Source organism: Cryptomeria japonica, chromosome 2 (genome assembly GCF_030272615.1).
Source record: "Cryptomeria japonica chromosome 2, Sugi_1.0, whole genome shotgun sequence".
NCBI lineage: Eukaryota > Viridiplantae > Streptophyta > Pinopsida > Cupressales > Cupressaceae > Cryptomeria > Cryptomeria japonica.
Window position 1 is genome coordinate 669,888,388 of NC_081406.1, and position 27,570 is coordinate 669,915,957.

Below are 27,570 nucleotides of genomic sequence, written 5' to 3' on the forward strand. Positions count from 1 at the left end.
TTTGTATTTTGTTTAATTGAATTTGTTGAGACATGGACCAACTAGGACTCGAACCTAGGACCTTCCATAGGCTGCTGGAGTGCTCTACCACTGAGCTACTGGCCCCTCTTAGACCAGTCCATTGTCGGTCCGGGTGTGGCTTATTTCCAACACCAACACCCCCCTTAAGCCACACCTCTCGTGTGCTTGGGGCTCCTACCCTGGACCCGGCTCTGATACCATGTTTGATGCAAATTGAACTTAATAAAGATATAGATGAATGTTAACTAAATCAAATTCTGTTTTGAATATGCAGGTAAGTGTACAGTAATGTCTGTTATGATGATTAATTCAATAAACGTGAATGCCCAACACTTATAATATGTATTCGATCTGCAGTATAAACTGCCTTGGATTTTGTTATCAGTCTGTAATATCGAATGACTATTCAGGTTGCTGGGATTATTTCTGCAGAAGAATGCAAGTCATTTATTGATTTCGATGATTGCATTCTTCCATCGAATGAGGATATATATGAAGCTTAGAACTGATTCATGATCGGTTGTGTCCCTTCAATCATAACGGCGTGTCTTAATTACTAACTAACCCAATTCATATGAATCCGTTTAGTTAGTAAGTACTAACTAACCATTAGTGTGTTTATCAATACAAACATGGATCGAATGGTGATTCAATCGCACCTCCAACATTTGGTATATTAATTCATATATATCTCAAGTTTATCTTAGACAAAGATATTAATTCATGTCTTATTTCGGCGCTTCAGTTTAATCTGACTAAAGCTACAATATCTTCAACACTCCCTCTTAGCTAGGGAAGATTAACTAAGTATGAACAAGTTTAGATATCACACTATTTGTGATATCAAGGAGTATATTAAATATCAAGTCAGCATGATATTTAAATACCTTGGTTATGGCATGTGTCCTGACATCATGATGTCTATCATAACTCATCATGGCATATCCATGGATATTAAGTCTGCATAATATCCACCATGATTTATCCATAAGGAATATTAATACATACTTGATATCAAGTCAACATGATATCTATCAATATTTCCAAAGAATGATTAGTATCAAGACATTTCCATGAATATCAAGTCAGCATGATATTCGTCATGATAGTAAGTATTGCAAAGTCGTCACCTTACAATACTGCATATAAGTGTTCATTATTAGAAAGATCGCCACCTTCATATAATGTGCACAGGTGGGCAGGCCCATAACTGTCATAGAGTCAACACATATGACAATAAAGAGTTTACACATTAAACAACTTTATATAAGTACAAATAAAACATTTTTGAGACTGTGTCTCAATTATATTTCAACCATACCAAGTTTCTTCCTGAAGTGCTCCACTTTAGCTTTTGAAAGAGGCTTGGTGAGAATGTCAGCTGTTTGATCGCTTGTACTAACATATTCTAATTGAATAGCATGTCTCTCCACCATGTCTCTTGCATTGTGATAGGGGATTTCAATATGCTTGGATCGATCTTGGAATACTGGATTTTCAGAAAGCTTTATACAACTTTGATTGTCACACAGAAGAGTGGTAGGTTTCAGAGGCTTTCCAAATAGTCCAAAAATCAATTTCCTAAGCCACACTGCTTCTCGGGCTCCCATAGAGGCTGCTATGTATTCTGCTTCGGTAGAGCTTTGAGCTATAGAGGACCATTTCTTGCTTGTCCAAGAGATTATGGCAGATACTAGATTGAAACAATATCCAAAAGTGCTCTTATGGTCAATCACACTTCCAGCCCAATCTGAATCCGTGTATCCATCTAAGTCGAAATCAACTTTCTCATATTTAAAGCCATATCTAATAGTGCCTTGTAGATATCTCATGATATGTTTTGCTGCTACAAGATGTATCTCTCGAGGTTCACACATAAACTGACTTAAAGCATTAATTGCATAGCATATGTCAGGTCTAGTGTTAACCAAATACATAAGTGATCCAATGATCTGTCTATAATGAGTAGGATCCACCACTTTGGACTTTGATGTAGCTTCCTTCAACTTGTGCAAGTTTGTTTCCATGGGTGTAGACATCGCTCTACAGTTCATCATTCCAAATCTCCTCAATATATCAATGGTGTATTTTCTTTGATTCAAGAAAATATTGTCAGGTTTCTGCCATACCTCCAACCCTAGGAAGTAGTGTAAGAGTCCCAAATCCTTCATATCAAATTCTGCAACTAGATCCCTTTTACACTGAATAATGAGATGGTCCTTACCTTTGATTAGGAGATCATCTGCATAAAGTATTAGGATCAGCAAGTCACCATTAATAACCTTAAAATAGAGATTTGGATCTGCAACATTCTTTGAAAATTCTAAGTTCATGAGATAGTTGTCAATTCTTTCATACCAGGCTCGGGGATCCTGTTTTAGCCCATAAAGAGCTTTCTTTAGTCTGCACACATGAGTTGTGGCATCATGAACTATAAAGCCTTCAAGTTGTTCCAAGTAAACCTCTTCTTCAATAATTCCATTTAGGAAGGCAGTTTTAACATCCATTTGATGAACCTTCCACCCTTTGGATGCTGCAATGGCTAATACTATTCTAACTGAGGTGTATGGAGCTACTGGTGCAAAAGTTTCTTCGTAGTCAATACCTTCTTTCTGTGAGAAGCCTCTAGCAACAAACCGTGCCTTGTGTTTTTCTATACTGCCATCTGCAACATGTTTAATCTTGAATAACCACTTGGAGGACACAACTGATTTTTCTTTAGGTCTGGGCACTATGTCCCAAACATCATTTTTCAAGATGGATAGGTACTCTTCCTTCATGGCATCTTTCCATGCTTGACTTTTGAGGGCTTGGAGTTCAGGATTTCATTCATCAGTGCATCATAAGTTAGTTTCCGGGACCTCTTGCTTTCTTTGAATGTACCATCAGATGCCGCGAAGCTTCCTGCTTCCTCTACTATTTTTTTAGCCCAGAGTGGTTGTTTCTTTTTGTTGATATTTGGATTTTATTCTTGATACTCCCTGTGAATTTCAGCTTCAGGTGGGTTTTCATAAGAAGTGTCTTTAGGAGCTTCCATCTGAACTTTAGGGAAGTAACATGTTTCCTCATTTGAGGGAGGATTTTGTATTTCCAACTCATCATAATTCTTTGCCCTTTTGAAGGCAATATCCTCCTCAAATATTACATCCCGACTTAGCTCTATTTATCTCTGTCCAGGAATGTGGATTCTATAAGCCTTTGTAGTCTCATTGTATCCCACAAAAATGCCTTTCTTTCCGGAAGGCTCCAATTTTGTTCTCTTCTCTTTTGGAATATGAATATATACAGGACAACCAAATATCGTTAAATGACTTATGTCTGGTTTCCGACCTGTAAATACCTCCTCTGGAGTTCTGTTGTTAAGATGAGAATGTGGACATCTGTTTTGGATATAAATTGCTGTTCGAGATGCTTCCGCCCAGAATGAGGCATCTAAGTTCTGATCGAACATCATTGATTTTGTAGCTTCCACAATAGCTCTATTTTTCCTCTCTGCTACTCCGTTTTGTTGGGGGTTATAAGGTACTGTAAACTCCCTCTTAATCCCTGCGATTGCACAAAACTCTTTAAACAATTTTGAAGTATATTCTCTCCCATTATCTGTTCTCAGAGTCTTGATTTTCTTCCCGGATGAGTTTTCAGTCAGGGCTTTGAGTTCTTTGAATCTATTTAGAATTTCTTCAGATTCTTTGTACTTTAAGAAATAGATCCAAGTCTTCCTTGAAAAATCATCCACAAAAATCACATAGTATAAGGCTCCACCTATGGAGGGTTTGGACATAGGTCCACACAAGTCTGAGTGGATTAGCTCCAATGTATCTTTGGTTTTGCTTGAGCTGTTTTGAAAAGAACTTTTGGTGTTCTTTCCTAGAGCACATCCTTTGCAGGTCCCATAGTGCGAGAGGTTTAACTTAGGTAATCCTGTTACCATCTTGTCTAAAGAGTTTAGAGCACGGAAATGTAAATGCCCTAATCTTCTATGCCAAATTTCACTCAAGACTGAAGTTTCATGAACAAGGGCTTGTTTAGGTTCAGTGCATAATTTGTAAAGATATCCATGCCTCTTTCCTATAACTTGAGCTGTCTTGAATGTAGATGATTTAGGCCATGCCAGGACTTTTCTATCCATGAAGGTGACCCTATAGCCATTATCCTCAAGGGCAGAAATGGATATCGGGTTCCTTTTGATTTCTGGTACATATAGTACATCCTTCAACTGAATAGTTATTCTTGATTCTAACTTGATTGTACAAGACCCCACTCCTTTCACTGGATGTGCAGAATCATCTCCAATGGTAACTTCCTCATCAGTTTCTTCCACCATAACTTTCATGTTTTCTCGATATCCGGTGATATGTCGGGATGATCCACCATGAATCACCCAGGTGCAGGATATGTTGGAAACTTGATTTGAAAGTGTTGTGTAGAATGTGAACATTTCAGATTCCTCTTGCGAGTATGGTTTTCCAACCTTGACATTTGTTGCATGCTTCTTTGTTAGATCTGGATAGTTAGCAGCATAGTGTTGATATAGGACGTATTGGAAGCATTGAATTTGAGAGACATCTTTTCTTGGTTTGCCTTTTCCATTAAATTTTCTCTTCCTCTTGAAATTCTTCTTCTTTTCCTTCTTCTTAGAGTTGGAATTAGTGTTAAGAACATGAATGTCCTCATCTAAACCCTTTTGTTTGCTCCCTTTGGTGAGTAGTCTAGTTTCTTCAAGAAGACAGACAGATCTTAGTCTGTCTAAGTTAGGAAGTTCAGGTCTTGCACTTATGCCTTGCACAAAAGGTTCCCACAAGTTGGGTAATCCACTTAAGGCAGTGTAGGTTAATTCCTTTTCATCAATTTTGCATCCAACTGAAGATAGTTGATCTCGAAGTGCTGTTATCCTCATGAAGTAAGCATTTATAGTCTCATCTTTATTCATGCTTATGTTGTTTATTTGCCTCTTGAGTGCGAGTGTCTTGTCGGTATTATTGATTTCAAATGCATTTTCAAGTGATTTCATCATGAGATGTGCAGTTTCTTGTCTAGCTAGGATTGGAACAATGTGATCTCAAACAACATCTATGATCAATCTCATGGCCTTCTCATTGTTTTCTATCCACTGAGATTTTTCCGGTTAATCTTTAGGTTCGGTGATTTCATCGTATACATATGGGTATACTTTGTTTTCCTTTAGCAACATAGTGATTCTTAGCTTCCATGACGAAAACTTATTTGCTCCATCTAATCGATCTTCGAATCTGATCGTGCTTGCCATGTTTGATGAAGGAATTTGATTAGTCTTCAAATTGTGTGATCTTAAGTTACTCAAGTTCAATTTAGGACTAGTTTATAACTTGGCTCTGATACCATGTTTGATGCATGGACCAGCTAGGACTCGAACCTAGGACCTTCCATAGGCTGTTGGAGTGCTCTACCACTGAGCTACTGGCCCCTCTTGGACCAGTCCATCGTCGGTCCGGGTGTGGCTTATTTCCAACACCAACAGAATTAGAATGCAAATTTGGGACCAACACCACTTTATATTGGTATCATATGGCTTTTACAAGGAGGAATTAGTTTGACACAAGTTCTTGTACATAAATAGGGTTATTCATGTATAGAATCTATAGTACTCAGCCAAGTTTCTAATGGCTTGTGTCATGTGACCATTTTTTTAACAAGTTACTTGCCCTTGTTCTAAAATGAGTTGACACAAACAACTTGGAAAAACTTTGGCCAATTTATACTTGCCAGAGAACTTGTGAATTTTTGAGCTTGCAAAAGTTTGGGAGTTGTCGAAACTCTTTGAGTGTTATTTGTTATTAGCAATTATTTGTCAAATATTAAACCTATGCTATTTTTGGGGTTTGCAACAGTTTTGGAAGGTACATTTTCATTATCTGTTTTGCAGAAAATTGACGAAGTGTGAGTCACATGGCTTTTTTCACTTTCCCAAACCACCAACTGAATGTGCAACATTTTGTACTTATCAGAAATGTGGCCGTTTTACCATATGGTGATTTTGCTACTCAACCATGTTAAGGCTAATTGTTTTTTAATCAAAGGGCAATGGACCTGTTGATGTTGATCTAGTAAATAAAGCCACAAATGAACTTTTCTAATACGGCTGATGTTTAAAGTTTGAACATTCTTCTTCAGCTTCTTATAATCCATAAATGATGGTTTGGCTTTCCAATTTATCTTATGAGTTGTTGAACGCCTGTGTAAATTATTCAGCATAATTATTGAGGAAGGTACATTTATTAATGGATCCATGGTACTAGCTTCTGTATACCCTTCAGATTTATGACCGAAAGTTCCTCCAATGTGGCATGCAAAACAAGATCAACGAATTTTATAAGCCTTTGTAAATATTACTTGGTTTAATGCCTCAAGCAATTATCTTGGATATCATCCCACAAAATTGAATTAGAATGTTATTTCTTTTGTATTTTGTTTAATTGAATTAGAATGCAAATTTGGGACCAACACCACTTTATATTGGTATCATATGGCTTTTACAAGGAGGAATTAGTTTGACACAAGTTCTTGTGCATAAATAGGGTTATTCATGTATAGAATCTATAGTACTCAGGCAAGTTTCCGATGGCTTGTGTCATGTGACCATTTTTTTAACTAGTTACTTGCCCTTGGTCTAAAATGAGTTGACACAAACAACTCTGGAAAAACTTTTGCCAATTTATGGTTGCCAGAGAACTTGTGAATTTTTGAGCTTGCAAAAGTTTGGGAGTTGTTAAAACTCTTTGAGTGTTATTTGTTATTAGCAATTATTTGTGAAATATTAAACCTATGCTATTTTTGGGGTTTGCAACAGTTTTGGAAGGTACATTTTCATTATCTGTCTTGCAGAAAATTGACCAAGTGTGAGTCACAAGGTATTTTTCACTTTCCCAAACCACCAACTGAATGTGCAACATTTTGTACTTATTAGAAATGTGGCTGTTTTACCATATAGTGATTTTGCTACTCAACCATGTTAAGGCTGATTGTTTTTTAATCAAAGGGCAATGGACTTGTTGATGTTGATCAAGTAAATAAAGCCACAAATGAACTTTTCTATTACGGCTGATGTTTAAAGTTTGAACATTCTTCTTCAGCTTCTTATAATCCATAAATGATGGTTTGGCTTTTCAATTTATCTTATGAGTTGTTGAACGCCTGTGTAAATTATTCAGCATAATTACTGAGGAAGGTACATTTATTAATGGATCCATGGTACTAGCTTCTGTATACCCTTCAGATATATGACCGAAAGTTCCTCCAATGTGGCATGCAAAACAAGATCAACGAATTTTATAAGCCTTTGTAAATATTGCTTGGTTTAATGCCTCAATCAATTATCTTGGACATCATCCCACAAAATTGAATTAGAATGTTATGGCTTTTGTATTTTGTTTAATTGAATTAGAATGCAAATTTGGGACCAACACCACTTTATATTGGTATCATATGGCTTTTACAAGGAGGAATTAGTTTGACACAAGTTCTTGTGCATAAATAGGGTTATTCATGTATAGAACCTATAGTACTCGGCCAGTTTCTGATGGCTTGTGTCATGTGACCATTTTTTTAATAAGTTACTTGCCCTTGGGCTAAAATGAGTTGACACAAACAACTCTGGAAAAACTTTGGCCAATTTATGCATGCCAGAGAACTTGTGAATTTTTGAGCTTGCAAAAGTTTGGGAGTTGTTGAAACTTTTTGACTGTTATTTGTTATTAGTAAATTATTTGTCAAATATTAAACCTATGCTATTTTTGGGGTTTGTAATAGTTTTGGAAGGTACATTTTAATTATCTATCTTGCAGAAAATTGATCAAGTGTGAGTCTGTTGGGCCCATAGAGAAATCTCCATTCCATATGTGTCCTTGTTTGAAGTAATGCCCGTCTAATCCGTTGGTCAAGTCATTTCCTTAACCTTCCTCATGTAACTCGTCCATTGTTATGTCATTTAAGTTTCACTGTGTTGAACTTGAACTTTGAACTTGAACCTTTTGGTTCAAGGTTCAAAGTTCAACAGGCGTTGTTTTGAATGTCTTGTTCTTCTGCGCAGTTTTAAGTCTTTACTAGTCCTTGTCGGCATTTTGCATTCTTTGAACCTTGAACTTGAACCTTTTAGGTTCAAGGTTCAAGGTTCAAGATTTGTAATGTTAATGTTGTGTCGCGATTGTTTCGCAAAGTTCAGAGTTTGATGTATAGGCTTCTTGGAAGACATGTGAGTTGCCACGAGGTGAGGGCGCGAACTATTAGGATATGATAAATGGCCGTAGAGGGGAGGAATATTCTTTCTTCAATGATTTGAAATCTGTCATTTATAGCAAGTATGTGCGAAGATCCGTAGTGTCAGAAGTGAAGTGACTTAGCATTTAAAGCATGCTCCAGTGCAATCATTTCAAAGTAAGGTCACACGAACGAAGAGTAATGAAGACAGTTTTTGGTAATGATGGGTAAGATTTTTTCGGCTTTAAAACTAAGTAGTTGTCACGTTGAGATTATCATTTTCTTTGGAAAGTTTTGAGAAGAAGTTTTTGGAGTGGGAGAAATAGACTGCGATAGGGATTTGCAAATGTCAGAGGAAGGTATGTTCAACAACTTTCTCAATTGTTGCAGTTTTCTTTAAAAGATCTGGGTATTTTGTTAGCTGTTTGTTTCCGTTTTCCCTTTCCTTCTTTGCCTGGGGTAATTGGGAAAAATCACGAGCTAAGCATGAGGCCTACTTTGCCCAAATTAGTGAACTCGTCTTCCCTTGTAAGCTCTTTACCGGAACTAGGTGACACAACACTAGTTCAACTGGATTTAGATGTTTTTCTAGAAAGAGTAAGGAACCTAGCCGCAGATCCTATGATGAGAGATGTTGCACAGAGCGGATTATTAGAAGCAGCCGCATTTTCCACAACTGCTCCTTGCCCTGAATTAGTTTTAGAATGTATGAATCATTATGACAAGGGTAATAGACGCATAAGGAAAAACAATGGTGAGGTTTTGTTATCCATTGATAGACAGACAGTAATGGCAGCCATGGGTATCCCACACCAGGAACCTTATGAAGATTGGACGATTGGGAAATCCTATGGAATTTTCTCTGAGAAAAAGCAATATTACAGAACTGTTATTGCACGGAATTGGCTTCTAAGATTCCAAAAAGGAGGCTCAAGGCTGCCAAGACCTCTTACCCGCGAGCATTTAATTCCCGCAATCCGAGACTTGGTAATATTGTTAAGCAGAGTAAAGGGTAATTCCCACTCTTTCTTTTGGGAGGACTGGATGTATTTCTTCATCTAGGTCACTCTGGATAAAAATCGGTTCATCAACTGGGGAACTGTTATCGCGGAAAGGTTACATGAAGGTTTGAGTAATTATCTTGGAATGCCTAACTTTTATATGTCTTCCTACTTGTTATATATGCGTGCCTGTGTGAGAGAATGGTCTGGATTGTCCCATGCAAAATGGGTTCAAGGCATAAGAATTTATGAGTATCATCCTAATTTGACTTTAAAAGGGTATGTTGATGATTATGTCCGTTGCAATGATATTTTCGCTGGGAGGTTGACCTTTGAATTACAAGGTAACTTGTATAGAAGGATGTCTGTAGAAGTTGTTGAACTTGTTAACATCTACGACAGTTTCTTTACACAGTTTAGTCACTTCACTTACCTAAGGGTTGGAGGATTTAAAGGTGAACCCTTTAGGCTACCCAGGTATGTTTTAGACTCCTGTATTTTGAATGAAATTTCCAGGCAGCTTGCCTATGTCGCAAAGGATTATGGTGTGGACTCCGACACAAGTGGGATTTTCCCCATTGATTTAGGCCATTATAGCTGCATGTCTGTCTCTGATGTGCTGAATCTTGAGCTAGAATTTAAAAGGTTTCATTTAAAGACCTTTGTGAAAAGAGATAATTTTGATAGTAAAGGTTTCATTGCTCAATATGTGAAGAAGATGGTGCCTGATCAACATGTTACTCAGTTGGAGGATTATTGGGAGGGTTGTCAGGATGAATTTGAAGTAAGGAAAAGGAGTTGGTCCAGGTTAACCTTGAAACAAATTCATGACATGAAATTGCCATTGGATACTTCAGGTGTCACCACTGATGATGAAGATATACTTGATTCTGAGTTTATGAAGCGGGTACATAAGGAACCTCTTCTAGAGGTGGATTGGAGCAAAAAGATGGAGGATAGTATTCAGACACGCACCTTCAATGTAATTCGCAGTATAGAAAATTGGCTTAGGAGTTGCCGATTTCATCCGACACGAGCAACCAATTCAAGAAGCAAAAGTGGGAAGAGGAATACCACATGCAAAACTTCTTTTTTAACTAACACTCCCGTTTCTGTTGCAGGAAAAAGGCAGGCAAAGATTAAAGAAGAGAAAATTGACACTGAGGCTGAACTTTCTATTGGGGGTCGGGTTACCAGGTCAAGGTCCAAGAAGAGTTTTCAGCTGTCGGCTCCTCATCTCATTCTTGATTTGGACGCAGAGGAAACACTGTGCAATATGGCATCCCCTGTTTCTGATACAGACAAGGTTTCAACTGGCATAGATACTGCCTTCCAGGATTCAGGGACGCTTGATATCTGGTCTCATGTAGACAGTGCCACACCGCCACCCTCAGCAGGATCTCCACCCATGCTATCTAAGGAACTGACTCTGGCACCCAAGTGGTTGAGTGAATCCATTACTAGGAAAAGGAATGTGGTCCCTATTTCGGTATCAATGGAGGGTGCTGTGAGTAAATGTCTGGAAAGTCCATGAAGCCCAAAAAGCTAAAAATGGAGGCTATGATTGGTTTCGATGAAAATACGAAGCATTGGACTGTAGACATTGCCAAACCCGCGGCCGACAAAGATGCTGTTATTGTTTCAGAAGCAGACTATGCTATTGAACGAGTTGATTTGGGGGTCGGAACCAGAGCCGTGGATGTGAAACACCTGGAGGCTTCAACCAAACGAATTATCTCTCGTACTTGGAAGATACTGCAGAGATGATTAACTAGTTTAGTAGCCACATTAAACAAATCAAGGTGGAAAAATCCTTGGCCGTGGGAGATTTTACGAGGATTTCCAAAGTAGAATCAATGCTCACAGTTTGTCTTGATCACCTGGACTCACATAGGGACAAAGTGCAGATGGTAAAAAGAAAGAAGGAGCTCTGGAAGTAGAGAGTAATTCACATTAGTTTGCCATATGTAATTGTAATTCAGGAATTTTCGAAGGTGCATCGAGAGTGGAGCGCGGCAAAGGCGGTGATGGTGTCCGTCCAATACACCAACCCGAGCGATCATATCGAGACGGAGCAGACGGCATGACTAGCATTGCTGGCGGTTGTTTGCTAGTGAGTCTAGTCCATTTAAATTTTGGTTATGCAGCTAGGGTAGTTTTCTATTAACTCATTCAAGTTAATTTTACTTTGGTTTAAAAACTATTGGTCTGGCGACCTATATATATGTTTCGCAATGACTTTATTGGGGGTTCACTAAGTTTTTGAAAAGACTATCTTTAAAATTGGCTAAGCACTTTTTGTATGTAGAAAGTGGATGATCATCAATGAATGAAAATCTTGTTAACAGTTATCTTCGATTTCAAATCTGTGTGTTTGATATTTGAAGTTTGGTTTTTGTGAAAATCAGTTTCAAAGAAGGGGCTGTTATAATTTCTATATGTGCAGAAAACTATTGGCAAATTTCATCTTTAAGAGCTTTTCATTTTGTTTTAGTGTACATGTGAAGTCTGTCGGCTTTATGTAAAGAGTTATATATGAATCAGTGCTTGCATTCATTTTGTATTGACTGGTGGATGCAATTACCTTTTAGTGCTTTTTGGTGAAAAGCATTCTATTGATTGTGTGTAATTTGGAGCTGATTGAATATTTATTAGAGGGAGCTGTACCTTAATTCAGAGGTTAATCAATATAATGATTTTCCAACAGTTTGGTAGAAAATTCGTCTTTATTTTCTCGACCCATAATGCATAAAGATTAAACAAATAAAGGGAGACAAATCTGTTTACCAACAGAGTCAGAGGGCATTTTTCACTTTCCCAAACCACCTACTGAATGTGCAACATTTTGTTCTTATCAGAAATGTGGCCGGTTTACCATATGGTGATTTTGCTACTCAACCATTTTAAGGTTGATTGTTTTTTAATCAAAGGGCAATGGACGTGTTGATGTTGATCAAGTAAATAAAGCCACAAATGAACTTTTCTATTACTGCTGATGTTAAAGTTTGAACATTCTTCTTCAGCTTCTTATAATCCATAAACGATGGTTTGGCTTTTCAATTTATCTTATGAGTTGTTGAACGCCTATGTAAATTATTCAGCATAATTACTGAGGAAGGTACATTTATTAATGGATCCATGGTACCAGCTTCTGTATACCCTTCAGATTTATGATCGAAAGTTCCTCCAATGTGGCATGCAAAACAAGATCAACGAATTTTATAAGCCTTTGTAAATATTGCTTGGTTTAATGCCTCAAGCAATAATCTTGGACATAATCCCACAAAATTGAATTAGAATGTTATGGCTTTTATATTTTGTTTAATTGAATTAGAATGCAAATTTGGGACCAACACCACTTTATATTGGTATCATATGGCTTTTACAAGGAGGAATTATTTTGACACAAGTTCATGTGCATAAATAGGGTTATTCATGTATAGAATCTATAGTACTCAGCCAGTTTCGGATGGCTTGTGTCATGTGACCATTTTTTCAACAAGTTACTTGCCCTTGGTCTAAAATGAGTTGACACAAACAACTCTAGAAAAACTTTGGCCAATTTATGCTTGCCAGGGAACTTGTGAATTTTTGAGCTTGCAAAAGTTTGGGAGTTGTTGAAACTCTTTGAGTGTTATTTGTTATTAGCAATTATTTGTGAAATATTAAACCTATGCTATTTTTGGGGTTTGCAACAGTTTTGGAAGGTACATTTTCATTATCTGTGTTGTAGAAAATTGACCAAGTGTGAGTCACGGGGCATTTTTCACTTTCCCAAACCACCAACTGAATGTGCAACATTTTGTACTTATTAGAAATGTGGCCGTTTTACCATATGGTGATTTTGCTACTCAACCATGTTAAGGCTGATTGTTTTTTAATCAAAGGGCAATGGACCTGTTGATGTTGATCAAGTAAATAAAGCCACAAATGAACTTTTCTATTACGGCTGATGTTTAAAGTTTGAACATTCTTCTTCAGTTTGTTATAATCCATAAACGATGGTTTGGCTTTTCAATTTATCTTATGAGTTGTTGAACGCTTGTGTAAATTATTCAACATAATTACTGAGGAAGGTACATTTATTAATGGATCCATGGTACTAGCTTCTGTATACCCTTTAGATTTATGACCGAAAGTTCCTCCAATATGGCATGCAGAACAAGATCAATGAATTTTATAGGCCTTTGTAAATATTGCTTGGTTTAATGCCTCAATCAATTATCTTGGACATCATCCCACAAAATTGAATTAGAATGTTATGGCTTTTGTATTTTGTTTAATTGAATTAGAATGCAAATTTGGGACCAACACCACTTTATATTGGTTTAATGCCAATTTATGCTTGCCAGAGAACTTGTGAATTTTTGAGCTTGCAAAAGTTTGGGAGTTGTTGAAACTCTTTGACTGTTATTTGTTATTAACAATTATTTGTGAAATATTAAACCTATGCTATTTTTTGGGGTTTGTAACAGTTTTGGAAGGTACATTTTCATTATCTGTCTTGCAGAAAATTGACCAAGTGTGAGTCGGGGCATTTTTCACTTTCCCAAACCACCAACCGAGTGTGCAACATTTTGTACTTATCAGAAATGTGGCTGTTTTACCATATGGTGATTTTGCTACTCAACCATGTTAAGGCTGATTGTTTTTTAATCAAAGGGCAATGGACCTGTTGATGTTGATCTAGTAAATAAAGCCACAAATGAACTTTTCTATTATGGCTGATGTTTAAAGTTTGAACATTCTTCTTCAACTTCTTATAATCCATAAACGATGGTGGCTTTTCAATTTATCTTATGAGTTGTTGAACGTTTTTGTAAATTATTCAGCATAATTACTTAGCAAGGTACATTTATTAATGGATCCATGGTACTAGCTTCTGTATACCCTTCAGATTTATGACCGAAAGTTCCTCCAATGTGGCATGCAAAACGAGATCATCAAATTTTATAAGCCTTTGTAAATATTGGTTGGTTTAATGTCTCAAGCAATTATCTTGGACATCATCCCACAAAATTGAATTAGAATGTTATGGCTTTTGTATTTTGTTTAATTGAATCAGGATGCAAATTTGGGACCAACACCACTTTATATCGGTATCATATGGCTTTTACAAAGAGGAATTAGTTTGACACAAGTTCTTGTGCATAAATAGGGTTATTCATGTATAGAATCTATAGTACTAGGCCAAGTTTTCTAATGGCTTGTGTCATGTGACCATTTTTTTAACAAGTTACTTGCCCTTGGTCTAAAATGAGTTGACAGAAACAACCCTAGAAAAACTTTGGCCAGTTTATGCTTGCCAGAGAACTTGTGAATTTTTGAGCTTGCAAAAGTTTGGGAGTTGTTGAAACTCTTTGATTTTTATTTGTTATTAGCAATTATTTGTGAAATATTAAACCTATGCTATTTTTGGGGTTTGCAACAGTTTTGGAAGGTACATTTTCATTATCTGTTTTGCAGAAAATTGACGAAGTGTGAGTCACATGGCTTTTTTCACTTTCCCAAACCACCAACTGAATGTTCAACATTTTGTACTTATCAGAAATGTGGCCGTTTTACCGTATGGTGATTTTGCTACTCAACCATGTTAAGGTTGATTGTTTTTTAATCGAAGGGCAATGGACCTGTTGATTTTGATCAAGTAAATAAAGCCACAAATGAACTTTTCTATTACGTCTGATGTTTAAAGTTTGAACATTCTTCTTCAGCTTCTTATAATCCATTAATGATGGTTTGGCCTTTTAATTTATCTTATGAGTTGTTGAACACTTGTGTAAATTATTCAGCATAATTACTGAGGTGCATGAGTTTGCTCAAATTGGTTGGCTACCATATGTTCCTATTTGGTATGTAGTCAATTGGCATGATTTGTGCAGTTTTTCTGTGTGCCAACTTGGAAGTGTGTACAGCCTTGTCCCAACTGCACATTACACATTCTGCTCCAAAGACTTGACATGTTAGAGCATCATCTTTTGTTATTCTTTATAACACAAGGGGCTGGACGTGAGCTTTAGCAAGCTTAATTTAAAAATTTAAAGTTTGAAATCTAGATCTTTGTCACTTTTCAGTTATAATTTTTTTATATTTCTGTTATGTATTCAGAAGGTTTCGTGAGATTCTTTTGTTACTCCTTTTTATATCTTGTGGAATCTTACTCTTTAACTTATATATTTTTTGTGATATTTAGTTACTAATACTGTAATGGATAAACTAGCAAGACTTTTTCCTCTATGGGGAAAAGGATTTTAAATCTATTCAGAAACTAATTTCAGTTAAATTTTTTCATATTTCTTTTGGGTTTTACCAAATTAGTTTCTATGTCTATTTTCACTTTTTTGGTGTTTGTAATTTATTTCCCCGATGACTGAATTCCTCCTTTACCATGACATGAATGACAGAAAAACAGGAAGCAAAGGCACATTCAAAAGATATATCAAGTTTTTGTGGCAGGTATGAAATAAAATCACACAAAAAAATCTCTAGAAATGTTTCTTATGTAATTTTGTAATAGATCTTTGTGCGTGTAAATTAAGTTCTAATATACTTTCAATTATGGCCTTGGCAACTCTTTGCCAACTACAAAGTTGAGCTGCTATGAGTGTGAAAGGCCTTAGATCATCTATGTCAGGCTTATTTAGACCTAGAGTATACATGACATTGAGCTGACCTCTACAGACGTTCATGTAAGAATCCCCTGTTTCATGGTCATTGACAGAGTTCGTCGTCAGCCATAGTATTGCAGTGACACAAGTTTGTGCTCACCTTAGTTATGATGTGAAGGTGGCAGGTTTACATTTGCCATTAGTTTAGGGAACAAATAGTTTCTGCTGGTGCATGTGTAAGACTCTTTCTTGCTGGGTTGAAATGCCTGTGTAAGACAATTTCTTGCTGGGTTGAAATCTTTAAACTTTCAAACTAAGCCTCTTTAAGGGAAGTTCCTGAACAGAATGGTAAGGGATACTTTCCTTTAGATGAAAGTTCAGTGACAGTCCGTCTCTGTGTTAAGCCTCCACATTTTCTGGCTACTGAACATTGCCAATCAACTTCGTTGACTTGTTTTCCTTCATAGCATCTATCATTTGCTTGAGCAAGCCTCAATACATACCTCCTTCAAGGTAATAGTTCTAATAGACTATTCCTGTGAGTTGTTGCTTTTCCAAACATATTTTGACCAAACAAGGTACGAATAATTAGTTAAGTGGTTCTGTTAACATAATTCTGTTTCGCCGTCCTTTATATATTTCGAATACTGTTTTCCTGATAGAGATTGGTAACCTTGCGATGATTGTTTGGATCTGAGAAATTCATTTATGCCCGTACCATGTTTGTTATGTGGATAGGTGTTGTTTGACCAATGGGAGCTGAATGCCACAACTAGGGGAAACTCTACCTACAAGCTGATTTAAAAAATCTCAAAATTTTGAAATAACTACTATAAATTTAGATCTGAACCTTTAATTTAAAATGGAAACTGAAAAATCAGATATTTCTTTTACTGTAGAGTCTGAAATCCAAACATGTTGCTACAAAACTGAAATATGAAAACTAAAAAGATTGCACTAAAAAATCACTGAAATTATGAAACTGATGTTTTGTGATATTGGAAGTGTTAGAATTTGTTGTCATTGATGTCAAAGGAAGTCAAAGGTTAAATGGTGTCATTAAAATCGTTGAGGAAGAAGTTTGTTGATGTTTGTTGGCAGCCTTGCATGAAGGGAAATAATTAAATAATATTTTGGGTTAACCTCCTAGTCTTTCGCGCCTTGTCTTAAAGAATAAAAATAAAATAAAATTGTTGCTTGCTAAGCTCCAATCCCCCTCCCATTGACAGGCAACGGGATGTCTTCTCCAGTTAATGTCTTCAACCTAAATGCATTTTCTCCCAATATCTCTGAAATTTGATAAGGACCTTTCCAAAGCTTATCAAACTTATCATGTTCTCCTCTTTTTTCATGTGCTTTGTCCCAATACAGGACAAGATCTGAGATTCTGAATGCCTCGACTCTAGCTTGTCGATCGAACCATCTTTTCACCACTCCTTGGTGTTTTGCAAAATTTTCCAACGCTTGATCTCTCTTTTCTTCCAGGTTCATTACCTGCGTCAGTCGGGCTTGTACTGCATCAGTGTCTTCCATGTACTCCTGAATAAATCTCAAAGTCGGGATCCTGAGTTGCATGGGGAAGACTGGGTCTTGGCCATAAACCAGAAAATAAGGTGAAATGCCTAATGCGTTCTTGGTTCTGATTCTGTCTGCCCATAAGGCGAATCTTAACTGGGTGTGCCATTCTCTCGGACTTCTCTCTAGCAATTTCTTGATAACGCTGAGTAAATTCTTGTTGGTAGACTCAGCTAACCCATTACCCTGAGGATAATAATTTGATGAGAACTTAAGGGTTATTCCATATTCAAAAGCCCAATTCGAGAATCTTAATGATGTGAATGCCGAACCATTGTCGCAAACCAACGCATAAGGACATCCAAACCTTGTGATTATGTTTTCCTCCAGAAATTTGATTACAACTTCAGTAGAGCAAACTTTAAGTGCTTGTGCCTGTGACCATCTGGTACAATAATCTGTAGCTGTAATGATGTACTTGTGTTGTGCTAAGGATGCGGGGTTAATAACACCAATAAAATCCATTCCCCATTTGGCAAATGGCCTGGCTTCAATCACTGGATTCAGTGACATGGCAGGATTCCTTTCTCTAAAAGCTGCGACTTGGCATGTATGACAAGTCTTGATGTGATTAAAAGTATCTTTGAAAAGCGTAGGCCAGTAATATCCTGCTCTTAAGATCTGGTGAGCTGTAGCGAGGTTGGCTCCATGTCCGGTTCCAAACTTGGAATGGAAATGTTCAATTATCTGTTTTGCTTCATCTTTGCCAAGGCACCTCAAATATATTCCCTCATGATTTCTGCGATATAGAACAGATCCTTGAAGCATGTAGTGTTGACACTTCATTCTTAGTGCTCTTTTCTGTGTGGGTGTCATGCGAGCAGGACATCTGTGATTAAGTAAGTATGTCACAATATCTTTGTACCATTCGTCATGTGTGACGTCTTCTAATTCATAAACTTGCTGGATTAATCCTGGTCCGTCAATTGCCAATGTCTGCGCCAAAGCTTGTCCTCGAACAAGTTTCATGGGCTGGATTTCAATATCAAATTCTTGGATAATGGCGACCCACTTACCTCTTCTTTCTCCTAATTCATTTTGCATGAGAAGAGTCTTGACTGCAGCATCTGGTACTATTGCATAAATCTTGGCCCTTAGTAGGTAATGTCTAAATTTCTTAACGGCCTTTACTAGGGCGTATGCTTGTTTTTCAACATTGGGATATCTAAGTTCTGCATCTTTCAGCGGAGTACTCATGAATGCAATCGGATTTTCCTCCCTTTCTTCATTTCTCTGAGTGAGAATAGCGGCACAAGTGTAGTCAGAAGCGAAGGAATATAAATAAAAGGGTTTGAGGTAATCTGGACTGATCAATACTGGTGCTTCTGTGATTGCGGTCTTTATTTCCTCAAACGCCCTTTTGGCTTGTGGAGTCCATTCAATCTTTGCATCCTTCTTTAACATTTCATTCAAAGGTTTGACAATCTCGGCAAATCCGGTAATGAACTTTCGGACAAAGTTGATCTTGCCGAAAAATGACTTGAGTTCTTTCTTGCTAGCCGGCAAATTGATAGTGGATATGGCTTTCACTCTTTCAGGATCGATGGATATTCCTTTTTCTGAAATGACATGTCCTAAAAGCTTTCCTTCTGTTACTCCAAATATACATTTCTTTGGATTGAGAGAGACACCGTATCTTCTGCACCTTTGGAAGACTCTTCTTAAGTCGTCCATGTGATCTTCTCTTTGCCTGGAGAAAACTGTGATATCATCCATATATATAATAATGCATTTTCCAATTAAGTCCCTGAAAGCGATATCCATAGCTCTCTGGAATGTGGCTCCGGCATTTATAAGTCCAAAAGGCATTCTCTTATATGCAAATGTTCCCCACTTGGTGGTAAAAGCAGTCTTTAGTCGATCTTCAGGTTCGACTAGAACTTGGTTGTATCCTGAATATCCATCTAGAAAGGACATCATCTGCGACCCGTTGACAATTTGTAACACTTCATCTAGTGATGGTAGCGGATAATTATCTTTCTCTGATGCTCGGTTGAGATTTCTGAAATCAACACACAATCGGATCTCTCCATTTTTCTTTCTGACAGGTACCAGGGTGGCGACCCACGTCGAGTGTCGTACTGGGAAGATGATCTTGGCTGAGAGCAGCTTCTTCACTTCTTGGTATATCAAGGGTTCCAATAAAGGATTAACCGGTCTTTGTCTCTGCCTGAATGGCTTGCTTCCTGGCTTCAACGGGATTGTGTGAGTAATAATCGCAGTGTCGTAGGTCTTGAGATCTTCATAACTCCATGCGATGACATCTGGGAAATCTCTCATGTTTTTCAGGATTCCATCTCTTTCAGTCGCTGTGCAGGACTTTCCAATGAAGACATTTTTAGCTTGTATATCGTCACCTAAATTGATCATATCGCACATGTTCCCTTCCATGCTGTGGTTCCTCTTTTCTTTTAATTTGTCAGGATCAAAAATTCTCTCCAATTCTACCATTTCTCTTGGAATAGTGTTTGTCTTTAAATTCAGGACACCTTCGGCATCAAATTCGGCTTCTCCCACTTCTTCTTCATCAATGATCTGGGCTAGGAAGACATCTGTGTTGGTTAAGAAATCCAGGATGTGCTTGTCGTCCTCGAAAACTTGAAAATTTGTGATGTTGTCTGGGACCGAAGGGACTGATGTCAACTCCACTGTGAATTTCTTCAATCCTTCCATTGCTAATGGTATCAATGAACTGGCAGCCTGTGCGAGGGAATTCGCTACTTGATTCTGATGTCTATAAATCGAATTGATATTGAAAGCTTCAAAACTCTCAATGAGATCCCAGACTCGATTTCTGTACCTGGTCAATCTTTTATCATGGCAGACATACTGCTTCCTGATTTGTCTTATAGCTATTTCCGAATCTCCATATACTTGTAGTATTTTTGCCCCCTTTCTGATGGCTAATAATAGTCCATGAATCAAGGATTCATATTCAGCTACATTGTTGGTGCAAGGGAACTGCAATCTGTGAGCGGCAAGGTGGGTTTCTCCTGTTGGACTAATCAATTCGTAACCAGCTCCAGATCCTTGTTTAGATTTAGATCTGTCGAACCTTAATGTCCATATTGCATCTTCTTGGTTCTCTATCTCTGGACTTTCCTGGCTTTCAGATGATGTATCAGATAAAGTTTCATCTCCTGAGGAACTTTCTGCTTCTGAATCTTGAATCTCTTCAATGATCAGTGTTTGTGGGGCTCTTTTGTATATTTGTTCTAATGCAGTCTGACATAAAGCACAAGATAGTTCTGAATGGACGGCATTGTGAATTCTACACCAATTTGGAAGAAGCAAATCTCGGACGGACGTTAGGTTGCCAAGTTGCACACTTTGTTGGATGTTTCTATGTACGAATCTCCTGAAATTTTCAAACATTCCCTCATCTTCTTGGTCGGATCCTGTTGACGTGTATTTTATACATCATCATACACAGAATAAAATACCAATAGGCATCTTATCCTCTCTTGAGAAAAAGCCTCTAACTGCTGAAGATTCGCATAAAGGATCAGTTAGGAAGACTCCAAGGTTCTGGTTAGTAGGGTCTCTACGTGTGGACAAGCTTCCAGCGGTATGATGTGATTTGCTGTTTCCTTCAAGGGGTCTTATGCATTCCGAAAGTTCAAGATTTTACTAAACTAAAGAAACTTTCAAAAAAATAACAAAAGAGTAGGGTTTGAAAGAGGTCTAGTCTAATCTAACCCTAAGAATGACTTCGTGTAGACAAGACTTGGCAAGATTCAACCAATCTCAATTTTGCCATAAGGTAACAACTCTATTGAAATTGATGCGATCTTCTAAGGTAACAAAATGATATTCAATGCATCAAAGATCAAAGACACTACCACGAAGGTACATATCCAAGATACAATAATGATTGAAGATTAAGGGACTCAAAGTATTCTCCAGTCGACCACGCAAGGCGTTCCTACAATCAGCAAGAAGCTAGTGGTTTGGATTACGAATCCTACCAAAAATCAAGTCTCACACTATGTCCTTCAAATTAACACACTACTTTGATTGAGCATGATTCAAGTAGATTAAACAACCATGAAGATAACCAAGAAAGTTGTAACAAAACACCATAACTTCAATATTTCATTGATTTCAAAGTCATCATGTACAACAATTGCTTGAATTCCTTTCCTCAAAACTCAATCTTGCTACAAAATAAAATTGCTTCTAACTCTAAATTCTCTAAGCTATCTCTCTTCTCTATTACTCTAGTTACAAATGAAATGAAAAATGAGGGTATAAATAGCATCCCCAATTACAATGAAAGGTCCAGATCGAAAGTAGATCAACGGTCAAGATCATGACACCTAAACCCTAATTAGGGTTTGTTACAAATGGCCTCCTTTTTACTGAACAATATTAAATACATAGCCAAATATTAAATTTGGCACAAAAATCTAGGAGACATAAACCAATGACAAATAAGATGCCATGTCATCTATAACAACCTTTCATCTAGAATCTTATTCCCTTTCCAATGTTCTTTTTTGGCATATGCAATGAATCTTGTCACGATTCCTTCGATTTCTGCAATTGGAATCTCGAGAAGATTCTTCATACTCTCTTCCAAGTGGATGACCTGATCGAATGCATCTAGAAGAGCTGCGTCCCAAGTAGATTCAAGTTCCTTTGTTCTTTCAATCAGGAGCATGGTGGCAAACATTTGATCATATTGCTCATCTGTAACATTTGCGTCCTTGCAAAAGATGACCTTGATTCTATCCTCTAATTCCTGCATATTCACATCTGTCTCGACCTCGATCCTTCTGCCAAGAATGGTACGAAGTACCTCAAATACCCTGTCCTGGATCGGATTGATCACCTCCTCAACTTGGCCACATCTAACACTGATGTCCTCGAAGAAAACACTCTTCATATGGAGTAAGGTTGACCACTGAAACAAACTGTGAGATTCTCCATCCAAGATCTTCTCTTGGGCTAAAACTTTCCTTGATGTGTGTCTAATTACCTTCAAGACAGGAATGATGACATCTTTGGTATGGGCAAATGCAGCTACTGTTATCATCAAATTGTGGATTATCTCAAGAACTTGGATAACTTGATGAATAATCTTCATCATCCTTGTTACAAATTCTATGGCCACTGTATGAGATTTATCCATCCAAGTACTTGTACGTTGGACCATGTTCCTGAATCTTTCTGCCTCATTGATTGATTGAAGTGGAAGTGCTTGCACTGGTGATCTAGCTGGATCCTGACATCCCAAAGGTTCATTGATGTGACTGAAATATGTCCTCCATGCACCTCTCTCTCTCTCAAGCTTTCTATTCTTCTCCATTTCTTCTCTAAGCTTGTCTTTTAATGCTTCAAATGAGTCAGTAGCATCATCCAATGTCTGCTCTGCTGTGGATGGTCCTAGCTCAAATGTTTGTATATCATATTCCTCTGCTAGGATCTCACCTTCATATTTGTCTACTGCCGGTGTAGCTATCTGCAATTTCCTGGATCCAGTCTCATCTCGAATCATCTTGGACATCTTGGTAGCCTTTCTCTTCTCTGTTACTTCGTGTGAACGTCCAACAAGGCTCTCTAAATCAATTGCACTGTCCTCGTCCTCTACTACGATCACCTTGGTTAATCTTTCCTTCAACCAATCTGGGATAATCGATCTTGTTTCTTGAACTTGAATCTCTTTGTGCACTATTTCTTCTTGTCTGGGAGGAGATGTCATTTCGTTGTCTTCTTTATCTTCATCTAACTCATAGTCCTGGAGAGATCCATCTGGTGAACCATGCTGTGCCTGTCCTCCTTCCTGCCTGTCATTCTGTACCATTGACTCCATGGATTCTTCCACTTGAAGTGTTCTCTTCTCTGGTCTAGAAGAAGTACCGGATGATCGATCTCTGTTAGCCTCTTGTTTCTTCTTGGAAGATTCTCTCTTTCCAGGTCTCTCTTTCCTCTTCGAACCTCTTGGATGGAGATTGCCCTCACTGGCACATCGAAGGTTACCTTCACCTGAATTTTTAGGATTAGGATTGCCTTCACTCACACTAGCTCCACCTTCGGCTGGTTTCTCTTCCAAAGTGAAAGTCATAGCTATACCTTGTTCTCTCAACTTCTGATGCTGTACGTCAACCCATCTGCGAGTACAAGACAAGACTGGAGCCATCAAAGTATCTAGATCCACGACCTCGGGCTCATTCCAATCTAACCTTATGGATTTGCTTTCTCGATCATAGGATGACTGGATATGCCTGCCACTGTCCTGAGCTTGGTCGGCCACTCTATAAATCCTGCATTTCCTGATGAAATCCAAAGGCAATCTAGAATGCATTTTCCGTTTCACTTCAAGATCATCTAAGAGATTCATCATAAAATCTTCTATTTGGTACTCATGCCTAAACCTTCTGCCGACCGTCTCCTCTAAATGTCCATGTGGATCAAAGCTTTCTCTCAAAGCAAAAGATGAAAAAGAATACAAGGCTAACTCCTTCTCTGCGTCATCCATGGCTAAAGCATTAGGACATACCTCAACTGAATTGCCCAAAATGATGGGTACTGGAACTCCATTCTGATGTCTGTCTGAATGCCCTTGCATATGCTGCCAACTGTCTTGTTACTTCAAGTAACACAATTCTGTCTGTCGGATATCTCGGCAACATGTATGGAGGTAAAGGACATCCATGCACCCTAATATAAGTGAACTTGGGAAACTGAATGAACCAAGCACCGTACCTCTTTATGAATTCCTGTGCATCCTGAGATAACCTGTTGTGAATTCCACCTTGCAACGTCCTTGTGATGTGCATCGTGAAGGTATCATTAACTAGCTTGTAGTTGCTCCCTGGCGGATGATGCAAGTAGGCATAGGAATCACAAGCTCTGACCTCGCCGGGTCCTCTTCCAATCACTCCTCTGTGAGGTAGTCCTGCGTATTCAACACTCCTGATCAAGGCATAGATGACGTATGAACTCATGTGGAAGGTCTTGGTAGCCTTGAGTCTTCTCAACTGCACGTCCAAGCAATGGCTAATTATCCTAGCCCAATGTATGGTACCCTTCCCTTGAACGATCACCTGGATGAAGTAGAACATCCACTTCTCAAAATAGAAGGCATGAGGGGCTCCTGTAACTCGGTTGAGCATAGTAATCAAATCTCTGTACTCCTCCTAGAAATCAATCCTGTGCGGTGTGTTCGGGATCTTGCTTAGACGGGGACGACTCTTGAGTAACCAGTTCTTGTTAATTATGCTTAGACAAGCATCTGGATCATCTTCGTACATTGACCTGGCTCCTTCTAAGCTCTTATATATCATGTCCCTGTGCTCTGGAAGATGGAAAGCTTCACTTATAGCTTCCTCTGAAAGGTACGCCAAAGTGTTTCCCTCATTGGATACGATCGTTCTGGACTGTGGATCATAGTGACGAGCACACTCGATCATCAACTCATGGCACTGAATGGCTGGAGGAAAGCCGGCCGCCTTAATGATACCACTCTCGATTATTCTCCGGGCGACAGGTGATGGTTTGCCAATGTAAGGGACCTCTCGAAATTTCTTCGTGCTAAAGTTGCCTAAGTTTGTATCCCCAATGTTGCTCCACTTGGACACGATCTTAGTCTCCACTTCTTCGGTCTTCTGATCTTCTTTCATGAGAGCTGAACGACTGGTGGATGCTCCCGCCTTTGGGGTTGCCATACCTACACAACATTTCATAATGAGAAACTAGATCTTGCAATAAATAACATGGATTAGAGAATATTTTAGGAAACTTCATGATAAGTCCTTGAGTTATCATTTCCTAAAATAAAACGATTGAGCTAGGAATTCAAAATTCAAAATTTCAAAATTCAAAATTTAAGCTATGACGATTTAAAACTTAAAACAATAAAACCAAATCGCCATACCTCACGAAAGAGCTAACTCTAGGATGCAAAATGAACAAAATTCGCCTAGGCAAAATTGACGTTACAAGGCCTTCAACGCGATCTCTCTTCAAATAGCAATTTCGCCACCTTTGGAGATGCCCTTGACGTGATCTCCTTTAAATGATCGATCCTTTATCAATTCGCTCAAGTGAAAACCAAGTTCGCACCTCCTTGGATGATGTTTGCGCCTTCCTTTGGATATGAATTCGCACCTCCTAACTTGAAATGAAATTCGCACTTGAACTCAATTTCGCACTTCTCCCTTTGTCTTCCAAATCGCATGTGAAATGGCAAAAAAATGATAATGTGAAAATGAAGATTTTCACCCTCCTTTTATAGCGCTTACCTCTCACCCCCATATAGGCCGACTTGGTAAATAATAAGGCAATTTAAACGATTTTTTAAACAAATAACAAAGCCGACCTTTATATACCAAGCGCAATATTTAATTTTTTTTTAAAATTAATAATTAATTATTAAATGCCATCGTTATTATTTAATAAATTTCGATTTTTTTATAAGGCAAAATAATTAATTAATACCAAGTGCAATATTTAAATGCCATTTAATTGAATTTTCAAAACATATCGAATTTTAGCATTTAAAATAAATTCAAAAATATTTGTTTTGGGCGCCAAAATTTGAAAATGAAATATACATACCTCATCGCCCTGGTCCCTGACTGAGGGACATGAGCGATCCATCAATTTGGTCTTGATCTTTGCATTTTTGACGTCCAAAGTCTTCATCTCCACGTTCAAATCGACATTTTAGCTGGGTCCTTCGAGTTTGATTGACTTGTTTGTGCGAAGGAATGTCTTTAAATGTGATATCGCCCTGGTCCCTTGGAGAGGGACAGGAGCGATCCTTGTCTTCTAGCTTGAAATTCATCGTTTTTGATTCTAACTCTTCGTTCATTGCCTTCCAAATGGCGTTTTAGACCCTTTGCAACTTGTTTTGTTATGATCTTCGAAGGATAATAGGTGTTTTGGCAAATATCGCCCTGGTCCCTTGGAGAGGGACAGGAGCGATCCTCATAATTTCTCCTTGACCTTTGTAAATTCGAGCCTCAATCATCTTTGTGAAGGACAAACAATGCTATTCTTTCATTCCATGCTCATTTCGCTTGAATTCCACAAGACATTTAAACGTTGGAAGGATCATCGCCCTTGTCCCTTGGAGAGGGACAGGAGCGATCCATGTGTCTTGGCTCAAATTTGCAAACTTTTGATCTTGGTTCTTTGTTCATTGCCTTCGAAATAGCGTCCTTGATATTGCCTATCCTTGCCTTGTCTTGGTTTTGACGGGACATGAGTGTTTTAGTAAAAATCGCTTTGGTCCTTGTCCAAAGGACAGGAGCGATATAGGCCTTTTGTACAAATTGGTAGCATTTTAACGTTCAACACCTTGGTATATGACCTTCAAAGGACGCCTTGAACCCTTTACGACCTTGTAAAGTCTTGACTTAACGTGATTTTTGCATGAATTGGCCAATATATTCAATATCGCTCTGGTCCCTTCCTGAGGGACAGGAGCGAACTTCAACATTTTGAGCTTGTCCTTGTTTCGACCAACCTGCAATTACTTTTATCGTGTAAAATAAAGTCCCTCGATCCCTTTGGACATTTGGAACGTGATCAATTTTCAAAATTTAGAGCCTTTATGCAAATTTCGCTCTAGTCCCTTCCTGAGGGACAGGAGCGAACTGGGATATTATAGTGCAAATCTTTCAATGTTGGCGACCTTTGATGTTTTGTGCTTGATGAAGATGCTTTGAAACATCCTTGCCACCTTGTTCTTCGTCTTGGAGTATCTTGAACTTGGAGGAAAAGGCATCATAGTCATTATATCGCCCTGGTCCCTTGGAGAGGGACAGGAGCGATCTTGCTCTTGTGGGCTTCATCTTACTTTATCATCTTCGAAAATTATCTTCAACGGATTCATCATACCTCCTTTCATCCATCCATGCCTTGGGATTCCTTCAAACTTGGCAAGAAAATCATCTAAAGTAAAAATCGCTCTGGTCCCTCCCTGAGGGACAGGAGCGAACTTAGGTATTTAGGTCCCTTGTTGACGTTTCATAATCTTCAATTTATCTTCAACGGGTTCAACTCACCTCCTTTCTTGCCTTCAAACTTATAACTTGCTTGATTTCTGCAGGAATTTTGCCTTATGAAGAACTTCGCTCTGGTCCCTTTGAGAGGGACGGGAACTACAAAGAACTTCGCCCTGG

General features: G+C 38.2%; 1 protein-coding gene across 2 annotated transcripts in view; it reads left to right on the forward strand.

The window, feature by feature from the left end:
* Window positions 1-27,570, forward strand: part of LOC131034024 (uncharacterized) — a 110,336-nt gene that overhangs the window by 25,025 nt on the left and 57,741 nt on the right. For both annotated transcript variants that reach the window (XM_057965366.2, XM_057965365.2), the window contains exon 6: window positions 15,659-15,710. In XM_057965366.2, coding sequence (XP_057821349.2) covers window positions 15,659-15,710 — 52 coding nt within the window. The remainder of the gene's footprint in view (window positions 1-15,658; window positions 15,711-27,570) is intronic.